Source organism: Buteo buteo, chromosome 5 (genome assembly GCF_964188355.1).
Source record: "Buteo buteo chromosome 5, bButBut1.hap1.1, whole genome shotgun sequence".
NCBI lineage: Eukaryota > Metazoa > Chordata > Aves > Accipitriformes > Accipitridae > Buteo > Buteo buteo.
This window is the reverse complement of record NC_134175.1, coordinates 6,715,567-6,729,546: the sequence shown is the minus strand read 5'-3', so window position 1 is coordinate 6,729,546 and position 13,980 is coordinate 6,715,567. Positions and strand designations below refer to the sequence as shown.

The 13,980-nt window shown below is 36.1% G+C and overlaps 1 protein-coding gene across 11 annotated transcripts in view; it reads right to left on the bottom strand.

Annotated features, from left to right (window-relative positions):
• Positions 1-13,980, bottom strand: part of VPS13D (vacuolar protein sorting 13 homolog D) — a 110,206-nt gene that overhangs the window by 79,428 nt on the left and 16,798 nt on the right. For 8 of the 11 annotated variants that reach the window (XR_012650357.1, XM_075027444.1, XM_075027449.1 and 5 more), the window contains 11 exons: positions 10,830-13,052; positions 10,328-10,479; positions 8,507-9,541; positions 7,460-7,550; positions 6,778-6,904; positions 5,701-5,881; positions 4,488-4,670; positions 3,362-3,409; positions 1,636-1,858; positions 956-1,166; positions 648-819 (listed from right to left, as the gene is read on the bottom strand). Coding sequence is in view for 10 of the 11 variants with exons in the window: in XM_075027444.1 (XP_074883545.1) it covers positions 648-819; positions 956-1,166; positions 1,636-1,858; positions 3,362-3,409; positions 4,488-4,670; positions 5,701-5,881; positions 6,778-6,904; positions 7,460-7,550; positions 8,507-9,541; positions 10,328-10,479; positions 10,830-13,052 (4,646 nt within the window). In the remaining variant the exon portion in view is untranslated. The remainder of the gene's footprint in view (positions 1-647; positions 820-955; positions 1,167-1,635; positions 1,859-3,361; positions 3,410-4,487; positions 4,671-5,700; positions 5,882-6,777; positions 6,905-7,459; positions 7,551-8,506; positions 9,542-10,327; positions 10,480-10,829; positions 13,053-13,980) is intronic. The other 3 variants (XM_075027447.1, XM_075027445.1, XM_075027446.1) reach the window with 3 other exon arrangements.

Here is a 13,980-nt window from a genome sequence, read left to right as displayed (position 1 = left end):
AAAGCTTTTATTACTGAAGTTGTTCTTTTAGATTTATAGGACAAAAAGAGGGCTTTTAACACAAAGTAATACACATTCCACAATCTCATAAGTCTTTAGGAATGCCATAGACACCATGGGAAAGGAATCATCGCCCTGCACATGATTACGTGATAACCTTCAAGTCCCTCCAAAAAGCTCAATTCAAATGCAAATATCTTAAGCTTATTAATGTACCAATAAATACACTGCAATAGCAGCTCAGCATAAATACTTCAGGAAAAAAAAAAAGAAGTTTTCATGGATTTGTTAACTTTTTCCCCACATATATATTTCAGCAGACGTAAAACGAACTAACAAATACAAGCAATGATGGCGGTCTCTCACATTGTCTCTTCTAAGATTAGAATCTCAGAAACATGAAGCATAAAAGCAAGCCACACCTGAAAGGGCAACAGTATTGCCAAGATTAACCTGAATTCACAGGAGTATCTACAGACAAAAAGGTTCCTTCACTGTTTGTCTACCTAAATTTTCTTTTTTTTTTTTTTTTTTTAAATCTACCAGTCCACCTGGTAAACTACAAGAAAATAACAGATAATGAGCCTAATCAGCAAAACCCCCAGATATTTCAAGACAGAATTTCAACTGCATGTACTTCCTCTTACATGAATTCTTGGATCCTGCAAATCGTAAGGCCGCATGAACTCTTCTATAGGCTCCCCAAGGTTGTTCTCCAGCAGTCCACGTATCAGTTTATACTTATACAAATCCAGAGAGCAATGGACTGATGACAGATTGCCATGTATTGATATGTCTGCAACTGCATGACTTAGCTCTCTACAACAAAGGAAAAAACCTCAGTGTTTCAAGACACTATAACACAGCAGACAATACTTTTAAGATACAATAAAAGGCATCTAAAACACTGGTTTTAGGCTGACAGCATGAAGTGATCCTGTTCAGATAAACTCACTTGTCCAAGTTTCTCTCTACTTGTAACTTCAGTCTGAAAGGTTCTGTTAATAGGCTTCCTCCTGTCTGCCTCACGAAGTAGGATGGAAAGCTCAAGTCCGCACCAGTATCTTCCACAGCCTTTGAATACTCTCTCTGATGCCTTTCTGCAGCAAATATGTCCATGTCCTGCAGATCAACCACAATGCAGTCTAAGAGGCAGATGTGATCTTCTGCAAGTGCACAGGAGATAACACATTTAGAAAGAAAAAAAAGAATCTATACAAAACTAGTGCAACTTACTTTAGAAAGGAATTTAGTTTCTCCTGGAAGTTATTCTGATTCTTTTTTTATTTTTTTTATTCACACTCATCAGTATCTGTAACTACCAAATGCCAAGTTCATTCACAGGTATATGTAAACTCTTAGTTATGAGTCCAACTATACTCCTTATACGTCTGCAATACGCATCTCAAAACACGCCCAAATTGCAGGATTGCAGAAACTGAACTACAATTCCTTAATCCTCTCAGCTGCAAAAATCTACCTTGAAACTAAGAAGTAATTTCTTTTTTAAAACTACAATCTTTAGACCAAGATCCTTACTTTTTCAGTGTCATGTAAGATAGAAGCAAAATTGCACTGCATTATTTTACAAGGAAAAAGAAGAGCTATATGGGGTTTCTACTGTTTATCACATACCAGGGCTGTCAGGGTTTGGTACAATAGGTAGCTTTGATTGTTGCCCTTGTTGCTTACTCAATGTATTTAGCACAGGCTCACTCTTCAGCCTAGAAATGTTTGTTCCTGATGATTTTTTCATGAATAATCCTTCCATCACTACTTTTGATTCGTCAGCACTTGTTGTTTTCTTCATGCTGTGTTTCGGGGTTCCCAAAGGAGATGAAAATTGAACTGAATCCTGCTAAGGAAAGTAATTGTGTAATTAACAATAGATTTTTAATTTAAATTCTAAGGAACCAATACACCAAGTTTCAAGCTGCAGCAAATTCCTGTCAAAAAACTAAGTATTTTATTTGAATACCGGTATCTTTTACTGTAGAAAGACGGCTAAACTTTTTTCCTATAACCTTAACAGCAGATTAAAACATTTTCTTTTTTAAAAAGTTTATTTCAGCAACATTTTCAAAAAAGCTGTGAAATCTTTTCAAAGAGAAATTAATTCAAAACCAGTGGGTTTTGCATAAAACCAAAAAAAAGCCCATGTAAATGAAATTAATACAAAATAGAGGGTTAAGATTGTCAAGATATCAAGCATTTCTGTAGAATAAAGTTTGTTAAATATTTAAAGCTGTTTTTCAGAACATCTTCAGATGATGAAAACAACATATGCCGTTATTTCTGCACAATCATGTCAGCAACTTCATATTAGAATATGTGAACAAACACTTCTATACATGAAGTTACCATTTTACGCACTTAAAATAGTTCAGTCATCACACCGAAACGTGTCCCAAAATTTTTCTGCAGTACCTAAGTTTAAGATAGAGTAAATCTCTACCCTTGTTGTTAAAATCCCCACAGATGAAAAAAGAAAAGCTCATTTATATTGATGTATAACATTTTAGACATTTCCCTACCACCACACATCCAGTGGAAATCTTATGAGCTTTTCCACCTTCATGATGCAGTCTAGCACCAAAAATCTGCAAAGCCATTCTCTAGTAAAATAGTCACATCAACATTAGGAATTTATTCTCCTAAAAACATATGTCTGGTGGAACAGGTTTACACACTACCTTTATACTCCAAAGCCAATTTTAAGGTTAATTTAGTCTGTCCTGATTTAAATTTATTAACCTTATGTTTCAATTTTACTCAGCTTCACATGCCCTAGCAAGTAACAACCATCTGTCTTTAGTGATCCACTTGCCACTTACTCTGGGACCACTCACTTTACCTGTGACTGCAGTATTGTTACTATCATTTCCCACCTTCTTTCTGTATTCACCTTCTGATGTCACCACACAATCCTTACCCATAAACTTTCCTTTCTGGTTTTAATAATTAATCTTACTTGCCTTACATGTTTTTTAAATAGTATTCATTAGAAAAACTTGTTGCAGCCATGATCAAGGATTTTAAGATTAAAAATTTGAAGACATTAACATTTAACTGTTAAAGACAAGACTGAAAAGTACATGCAAAGAGAAATCATCACATCATCTATAAATCTATTAATTTATGCAATAAATCCAAATTAACAGCTCCTCAGACATGCAGGAAGAGCACACCACAACAAATTTAATTCCAATTCTTACAGAATTCAGCAAAGTCTTTAGAATAGAAACGCCATTTTTAACATGTGAAGGAACTTTTAAAGTGCTAAATTCCATAAGAAAATTTCCTTTTTTTTTTTTTAAATGCATGAGGAGCACCTGAACACTACTATAAAGATCTGAAATACCTCAAAAAAACCTGGATCCTTGTACGCATAGCCTTGTAAAATCCGATCCTCAAAAATAAACACAGGACAGAGAAAAAATGAAAACAAAACAAAACAAAACACCCCAAACCCCACCTCAAACCCCCAAATTTCTACAGTGCTACAGAACACAGCATTTTTAAGTTGAAATAGAATTACTATGCACACATCCTTTCTTTTAACTTCTAACATTAATTTAGGAATCAACCACTTACAAACCTTTCAATATGTCAGTACACTAGAGTACTGAAGACAACTCAATATTACAGTCCAGTATTTACTTACAGTAAAGATACTAGTAGATATGGAACAGATGGAGGTAAACAGACACACCACAGAACTGCTGCAGTAATTTAGTCCACCTAATTTCTGTCCCCCTTTGAAATGACATTAGGGGGTTCCCAGAACAGCTACCTATTTTGTTGCATAGGTTAGATATAGAAAGCCATCCAAGACAGATCTTCCTTACCCCAAATTTTGTGGCTGTACCTCTCAACAGCAACACCAGCTATTATTCCCTGTCCTGCGTCTAGCCTTAGGTTCAAGCATTCACTGGAAACCTTTCTTTATGTTTCACCTACTCAAAGCAACTACACACTCTCAGTTTCATTAAGAGCAGAAAAGAAAAAGAAAATACTAAAACCAATCCTGTTCTCCAGTGTGTTCCAGCAAGTCTCAGCCAATACAAATCTCTATTTTCCTCTGCTCACGCTGTTGAAATTTTGTTTGGTGAAGAGTTGAAGAAGCTACCAAACAGGTTTAGCTGAAAGCCTGTTACACTCCCATGTTCAGGTGTGTACCCAGCTGGGTCCTGCTTCCTAATAAAGCCAGTTCTAGTGAATTCCATGGAACCATCTCCCCTGTGCCCTGAAGGTCTCAGAAAGCAAGCCCAGGTGCAGGCACAGAAGGGAGCAGCTGGATACAATCAGCAACAGGCCAGATCCAATTAAGATTACCCAGCACACTGGCATGGACTGTTTCACTACTAGTAGTACAAAGTATATATATAAAGTAAAATCTAAGAATCATTTACCATTTTGATATAGCAATAAAACGGACAAGAACTAGCAAACCCACAAGCTGCTAAATTAAGAAGTAATGTTCTTACCTTGTTCTTTAATGAAAAAGTACCCGGCATACCCGCAAACAGAAATCTGTTCTTGACTTTCAGTTTTCCAAGATTAGCCACAATAAGACTATTAGACCTTGAGCTTTCAGGTATAAGAAGAACAGGAGCGCCAGCCTCAATATCGAGGAGAACTCGGGAAGCTCGCTGTGCTTTATCTCTTACCTGGGAAGAGCAAAAATTGATTAAAAAAAATAAAAATATATATATACAGGAAGTGGGTAATTACTTCACATTGATTAGTACTGTATTCAGGAACACTATTCCTTGATTTACAAAATTAAGATGTGATAAAATTTTATACCAAAAAACCCCAAACCAACTTGAACTTTTGTTTTAGGCAGAGAATAAAAGCTAGTTAAAAAAGCACTATGATGCAAACAGCACACACCTGTGCAACAGGTGCAGCAATCAAGAGTGAAGCATACTGTCACCACTGAACTAAGAGGCATAACAGACACTCCTCAGCTCACTACTTAAAGAAAAGATTACTTGAGAAAAATTATTTACAAAAGGAAAAAAATATCATTTAGAACAGATGTTTCAAAATCAGATTCAAACTTCCTAACTGACGCACAATGAAGCTTTTTAACATATGCATTAACTGTCTTTCTTCCAATTATGAGAAGCAACTTTTTAAACAAGACTACTACTATTAACTATATTAATCACTGCCACATTAGGTTTTGTACAAAATAGGCTATGACTATCATAATTATTTATATACCCTATCATGCAGAAGTTCAGCATCTGATTTTCTCAGTCTACCAGCCATCATAATTAATCAAAGACATACACCTGAGTAGAACAGAAGGACTTCTCACTTGGTTCTCTTTATTCAGGTGTTACAACTACCTGGTGAACTGTGGAGAAAAAGGCAAGATAAAATCTTGAGCCCTTTTTGTCCAGCATCACAAAGATAGAAAAACACCTGTATCAGTGCATACTGCAGGATCCAGGTGCCAACATTTTAAGTAATGTGCAAATTTGGTATTCTACACTTTCAAATAGCAGCAGAATGGTCCTAAACAAGGTCTTTTAACTAGAAGATGAGGATGAACCATCTCCATTAACATCAGTACTCTAAAACCTCCCATCACTTCAACTCACTAAGTTGATGCATTAATATAAATTTCATACTGCATTTCAACTTCCAAAAATAGGCTAGGAAAGACAGATAAAAACCCAGACATACTGTTTGTCCTTCAATTGCTGCTCTTTGCCGCCCCAAGACATCCTGAAGCTGAGTAAAATGTTGGATGAAAGACACCACCTCTGCCTGGAAACGCTGAGTATGCACATACTGAACAGATGCCATTCGCAGAGTGACACGAATATCACACTCCCTCTGTAGCAATGGATCTGGCCTCCCATATCTGTGATAAAGGTTGAAAGAAAAATTTAGCTATCTTAGCTACATTTTACAAATACTGCTATGCATTTTTTTGCATTCAAAATCATAGTATAGTGGATTTAACTGATGTTCACAGTATATAATTTAAACTATTTCTATTATAGATATGAAAAACTGGTTTTATATTAATTGTTTCTAAATTACGTATATTTAAGTGCTACTTAGTTTTAATTAAGCAAACAGGAAAATTCTACATTTGGAACATACCTCTAATCGCTACATTTAACAGATACACCTCTGGTGATTTTATACATCTGAACAGTGGCTTACAAGGTAAGTACTCTACTCCATGATAATACATAGATTCAACTCTGAATCAGTGTGCTGTTACATTTGAAATTAATTCCATAACATTACTTGGATAATTTCTAATCTGCTTAATTCTGGTGGGTGGAGGAAGTGGTGGAAAACCATGAAAGATCACAGGCTAAGAACTATTGCTTTACACAAAGCAGAAGAACTTCAAGAGTACACTATGACAAAAGCAAACCCTTAATTCCAAAATTAAGGAGCAACAGAAAATCTATTTCATCCATTGAAAACCGATTCCAACTTGTAAAAAACAACTACTATTTTATCTAGGAACAAACTATTACCTAAATACTTTCAAGAACAGCTTCAGAGGGAAATAAAAACCTATTTTTCGTGATAAGCCATGTACACTGCAGGACAAAGAAAAGTTAAAAATCCTAAGTTTATGACTGATAATGTTCAAAGTCTCATTTAAGTCACAAGCATCCAAAGCAGAATCATGCAGACCTGACAGCTGTGGGTTTGGTTTTTTGGGGTTTGATTTTTCTAGGGGGGGAGGGGAGTTAATGGTGCTAATAGGGAGTAACAAGAAGTTTAAATTCATACTTATAGACTTGGAAAATGAGTGCTTCTTCACCACTTGTAGTAAAACGTTCTCTGTAAAATTCTCCATGAGCTGTAAGATCACTTAAGGACAGACTGCCAATACTTCCTTGCAGGGCTAAATCTCCCTCTGCAAAACAAAAACCAGACAATTAGGATCCTCAAACACAGGTAAGTTACTAAAACCCAGAAGTTTCTATTAGTGGGATAAACTCATTACAAGTAATTAAATAAATCACATTCACTTCAACATTAAACCTCATATTCAAAGAAAATCATGTCTTTCTGCTACAAAGACTGTATTAACCCAAACATAACTCTATGCTTTACATACATACATAATGTGTTCACACCAGTTTGATTTATGAAAACTTAGATGTAACTCTTTTTTTCTCTAAAACAGTAATATACACTGTTGTTCTGCTCTGTGAAAGTGAAGTATTAAAATCCTAGCCAATCTCAGCTAAAATGATCAATGGTTTGACAGCTGGGAGGGGTGCAAGTATTTAAAATCAAGCCTGAAAAAGCAGAGGAAGAAACAGTAGGAAAAGAATGTGTATCGTGCCCAGGAAACACACAAAAAAAACCAATGAGCACCAAACTAAAAGCATTTCCAATCACAACTCCTGTGCACGCCTCCTTTTATTTTAAATGGCATACAACCTTAGCCCTCCAATCTACTCACCGATCACTTCCAAGTGAGCTGCAAGTTTTGACACACTGGCTTTAGCAAGCTCACTAGTTGTCTTATTCAGTACTAATGATAAAGAATGGACCTGGTCAAACAAAAAAGGTACAGGCTGGTATTAAACACCACGACTTCACAGCTGGAACATCTTGTTAGTTTTTTTCAAGACAACTGCACTGTAACACATAAATAGCAAACAAGAATTATCTGGTTGGGAGACATTGGAGGGAACCAAACTTTTTACTTTCTTGTTTGGAAAATATTAATGGGTCTCCCAAACAACTTAGAATGATCAAGTCATCAACAAATCCTAGCACTGTTATCTTTGTCCTTGTCTCTTCCAGCACTTGTAATTTTTACGTTAGACTGCAGGGCCTCTGAGCAAAGACTATATATATATATATATATACATACACACACACGCACGTAATTTTTTTTTTAAAAATGTATGTTTATACATATATATGTATAGACATATATGTATATATATATTTATAAAAGTATATACTTTTTTTTTTAATAAACTCCATAGTACCTAGAACAGCACAGTGCCAATTTCAGTATGTCGAGTCTTTAATATTGAAGCAACCTTATCATTTAAGAGATCACTGACATTTAGTCTGTGCCCTGCATTATCCCAGGGAACTAACAGTCACTGCCCAGAAGACTTACACTTTCCTTAGACTCTCAGGCATAGAGTAGACTGGATGGGGTCAGGGGCGTGGTTGTCAAACTCTACCCGTGCAAGCTCCATTGGATGAACACGGAGCATTCTACTTCAGCGTCCCTTCAAATGATATACATGCCTCTAAGCAGGGTCACAGAGCAAGGGAGCCAATAATTTTGCACATGTTTTGCTTTTCTGTGACTTCTGCACTTTTTTTTTTAAACTACATCTACGCATGCTTTAAATCTACTGTTTCTGAATTTATGCGCATTCTTCACTAGAATATAAAACATTTGATTTAAATGTCACCTTAAGTTTCTATAAACCAGACGTTTTATGACAGACAATCCAATTACTATTTTGCATCTCAAGTATACCTTCAGATCCAGCTTAGTGTTTACAGGCTCTTGGGCTTGAGAAGCTGACAAGGTATTTATTTCTGATTTGATTGTCTGCTGAGTATCTTCAGGTTGCAGCTTCATAGCATGGTTATCAGCAGTGGATCCAATCCCAAAGAAATCCAGTATCACTACCCAAGTTTGCAAAGTTATTAAGACATCTAGACAATTAAAATCAACATCTACACTACGGTTAATTTTGTTATAGTGAGAAGAAAATTCAGGATGTTTCCTATCCACTAGAAATATATTGATATGAACTAATGAATCATCAAAGTTACTTTTTCCACAGGGCAACTTGGATCTGTCTGCTGTTGGAGAAGGAGGTGGAGTCAGAGGATACTCAGAATCAGCATCTTCTTTTTGCTTCTTACGGGAGGCACAAACTGGTCTTTGGTATAGCTGAAAGACATTAGGTGCTTCTTCCATATGGGAAGGCAGGGAACGTGGCATATCTGGATATTCTACATTGGATACCGAGGGACAAGACTGTGAAAGATATTCCTTATGTGCTAAACTGGATGGCTTGGGTGCTCCACGGGACACCATGAGATTCTTATACATAGAGTCTGGGTTTTTTTCCAGAAGATCTTCCATCAGCAGAGAACGCAAGGCAATCTGAATAGACAAAGTCTGAGGATGATCTTTAGCAAACTCAACATCAAAATCCTGAAACTTAAGGCTGACAAGGCCTTGTGCACCAAGTGTAAGATCACCACTTAACTGAACTTGGAGCTCTGAGATATGAAAGTTTGCTTGTATCTGAGTAAAAGATTTTGTTTCCCTCATAGCTAATGACTTGTTTGGAACAGAATTAAAACTAGAATGGCTGAATAAGCCATTTTCCTTCCGTTCACTTGAGAATTCTGTGCCTGTACTATGAAGTGATGCTGAAGGAGAACTATGGCAAGTTGAAGATACAGAAGTGGTTGGAAATTTGTTCAAGTCTTCACTGTAAATCAAATTATCCAGAGTCTGAAGGACTTGTTCATACACATGTTTTGCTAACACCACCTACAATGTAAAAAAAAAAACACAAAACAATCATCACGTTAGAGCTCTCTATGTTAATAAGATCAGTACATACATTCTATATCTCACAAGTGGAAAGCGTGGAATTTCAAACCAGACAAATTTTAAGTTTGCCCACAAATAAAAAAAATAATCCAGAACAAGGTACAATGCAAAGCTGAAGCAAAACAATTCTTCTGTATTAGCTCTGTAAGTTGACACAATCTGGAAACATATAGGATAGGATCCTAGAACAGGATACCTTGTATTCCTAGGCAAAAAGCATCCACAGAGTTAGTTAAAAATAATTCACCATACAAACTAGCCTTAATTTACCATGCTGAGATTATACAGTAATATATGGAAAAAACTTTCTACTTGGCCATCACTGCTTGTCTCCTTAGCTTTAGAAGTTTCAGTTTGCTCTACTTAAAATCTCTGCCACTACAGAGATTTTTTTCAAGATAATGGCATTTTAATTCTTAGTTTCTACTAGAACTGCAAATAAACATATTTGGACAGTGGCACCTTTATTTTTCCTTCTGTGACAGGTGTTCAGGGTAAGTAAAAGTTAAACTAATTCATAAAGATGTCTAAAATGCCCCAAAACAAGGTTAAATTTTGGTCATTGTTATTATGACTTAAGACTGTCTCTTCTAACCGCATGCATAAGGATCCAATTTCTAAACTATCAACACGTTAAACCTGAAGACATTTGCCTGAAAAATACTTATATTCTATGCAGGGAAATACTTCTAGACTGGTAGTGGAAATACTACATTACTATACCTGAAGAGGGTTCACAAATTTCCCTTCAATCTTCATAATGCTTGATATTCCAAAGTCTTCATTACTCAGAGGAAAAGTTAAATCCAAATCCCTCTCTAGTGGTATCTTTTCCAATTTAAACTGGATGGTGGTGTTATTCAGAATGTGGAAAGCTGTTAAGAAAGTGAAATTAAAACAACATTATAATAAGTGAACTCATTATCCTATAAAGACTGTACAGCAGAGATAACATAGTAGCTACTTAACTTGCCCAGAATCTCTTAGCCCTGCTAAAGTAAGTATATAGGGCTATGTTTTGTTAAATTTCTGCATGAAAGGCACTATTCAGTTTTTGCTTAGGAGACTAAAAATGGATATAAATAACTTGTCCATCGTAATTAAAATTGAGCAGTATTTCAGGAGGACGGGTGAGACAGTATACAATCAGACTCAGGTCAATACACGTTTTTAGTACCATCTGTTTCTCATATTAAAATAATTAAGAGTTCCCTGATTAACATACCATGGCCTTTATGTAACGATTCAAAGAAGTCATGACGAGTAAAATGGGATTCTTCCTGGCTATTAATACTGGCAGGACCTGAAGAAGAATGCAGCCCATGATGAATTTCACTCGCAGGCTCCTTCTTGCTCATAAATTGACTGCTATTTAAAGAATACATTTTAATATCTTTAATTTCAACTTGCAGTCTATCACTTGTAGATTCACCTTCTCCTGGTACGAAATTCTGAATAGATATTTGTCCTAGATGACCTACAAGCAGTTCAGAGCTACCAGGCTTTCGAGGTATTGCGACAATCGGTGATTCAATGTTTACATTTAATATAAGCTTAATAGTATCCGTTTTGAGAGGTTGTGATCCAAATGCATAGCCTTCATTATCTTCTAAGTTGGCAACATCTCTTGATCGTGGTGTCGGATCAAACAAAGATACCATTTCACTGTATTCAGCAGTTTTAGTTGCCAAAACTGTAGTAACTTTTGAAGCTGCACTTTTCAGCATGCTGCGGAAATTCTCTTCCAATTCATCCATTGACAAAGTCAGTTCTTTCAAAAATTTAGCTGAGTGGTTGTAGTGTAAGGAGGCCATTTTGAGGTTGAGAGAACATTCCTCTTTTGACTTTTCTGTGAAAGTGAAACTTAAAGCATCTGGAAGGCTATTTCCATCATCAAGCCTAAAGAATAAAGATTCAAAGTAATCTACATCACCAATGAGATTTTCATACCTTACTGTATTCCCTATGCTGACAACATACTGGTTCTTAACACTATCTTGTGTTAGGTCCATAAGGTGAAGGTATCCAAGAGAGCCATTTACATCAAATTTACTACACATGGAGACATTGACTTTGGTGCCACCAATACTGGCTGTTGCAATTTTTCTGCCGTATTTTTCTCCATTTGTCATGCCAACTGTCCTGAGGAGGAGTATATTTAACCAGTGAATATCAACTGCTACCTCTGTATTCTGTACATAAGTAGACTGAAAGGTTTCTTCTTCCCTCCAATCTCTTTCCAAGTCAGTTATTAAAGGCTGGGGACTAGAATCTTCTTTCTCCTTTGGGAAAGATTTCTGGAGAAAACCAATCAGTTCAACAATAGTCTCTGGATTAAGGATGATATCCAGGTTGTTCACCTGTACAGAGATCACCTGCAGACTGCTATCCAAATTCATTGATGGGCATTCCGCACTCACAAACTGATACTCTAATTTTATCAAGGACTCTTGATCTTTTCCATTGTTACCAGATGAATTATTTGACACTGTAGTGCATCTCTCTGCCAAACTAGCTACATCAATGGGACGTGCATTGTATGGTCCATAAACTGGGGACTGAGCCCTGCTGTCTCGAAGACTTCCTGTTGGCACATCAAAACTCAGATTCTTATGAGAAGCCATCAAAAGATCAAAATCTGTTCCATATGTTTGCATAGTATCAACCAGTAGCAGGCCATGAACAGTCAGGGACACTTCTACATCATACGGCCTTTTCACAAAATGGGCATTGGTGCCAAAAACCTTGAGTACAGAGATATATCGTCCATTACTTTCAACACCCAACTGCATACAGTTTACTTTGAATTCAGCCAAAAGCAGCTGAGATTCAACAAGAACTTCCCTGGTATGTTGCTCTAGCATTACAACACTCTGTGTTAGATTCATTACAGAATCATGCAAACTGCCAAGTTGGTCTACCTCTGCAAAAATCTTGTCTTTCCCTAAATGTAGGGCATCAGAAGACTTAGTTTCAGATGTACTCAGCTGCGTACAACAGTTCTTCAGAGCTGATATTTTGTCTTCATTGATATGAATTTTCAAGTCTGGCAGAGTGCCAGACAAGACAGCTCCTGGGTATTTTGGGTCAGACGTATATATCAATCTGCGCTCCAACTGCAGGTGAACATTGAATTTTTCTACCACATGAGTTGGACCCACATCACTATCCTGAACGTGTTTCCAGTTGTCTTTCACTCGGCCCACCATGATCTGAAGGTCCATAAATGAAAGTGTGTATCTCTCATACATTTTTTTACTCATTAAGTGTGCTTGTAGCTGCTCTTCACTTATTTCTACTCCAGTAAATTCAGACATTTTGATGCCACTATTAGTGTTAGATTCTGGTGGTGGAGTATTGGGAGGAGTTGCAAGAGGTGTTTTATATTCCTCATCACTCAATTCATTGACTTCTGAAGAAAAAGTATCTGCACTCCTTTTAGATTCTTCTGTGGATTAAAAAAATAATAGTAAAGAAACAAATAGATAAAAAGTATTCTCCTCCCTCCTTGGATGTTTCCCATCAATTACCTGATCATCCTGTCTGAAGTTGTATTTTTTTTTTTAAACACAAAGTATATCTGGTAACTGTCCTTGCCTCCTTCCACTGTCACTTTTTTTTTCCTCAACAGGAAATCTACTACACTTCTTTTACATGCATGCAGATGTCAGTCACAATTTATTGTAGAATCTATTAAAAGACACTATTGTTTCAATTTTTTTAACCCACTTACTATTACTACAAGATTTACTTTAAAAAATAAAAATTAAAAAAAAAAAAATCCGTTACTCCGCCTATGCAATTCTTTTGATCCTCAAAACCAACTGAAAGATAAGAGCTACTTAACTACAATATATTTATGATCAGAAGTTTTTGTCCAATTAACTTTATTGCCTAATATTAACTTTCATTTTATTATCATAAGAAAAGGATTTTTTCTACTCTACAAAGCTGAAACACCCCCCAAAACTTTCCTGTACTTTTTTACCATTTTTTTTTTAAGCTCAAGCTACTCTAAACAGACCAATGCCTCAATTTCACAGGAAAATACAAATCAATCTTGCATAAACAATTTGTGTTCTTTTTCTAGTTTGCCGTAAGGCAGAATTTACTAAAAAGGAAGCTAGTAAAACCTTGCACAGATTGGTTGGTGCTAGAAAAGATTAAATGATTCAAAGACATCCAGAGTACAAACATTGCGCTGTAGACAATTTTGGGCTTGACACCTCAACTTTCCAATACACCACAAAAAGCTCATCCTACAGCTGTACTTCTTAAAAAAGGAAATGAATACCACATAGATATCTGTTCCAATTTTTTTTAACATATCCTCACACGCCATACAGTTCAGCTAGATTTTAAGTAGGTCTAATTTT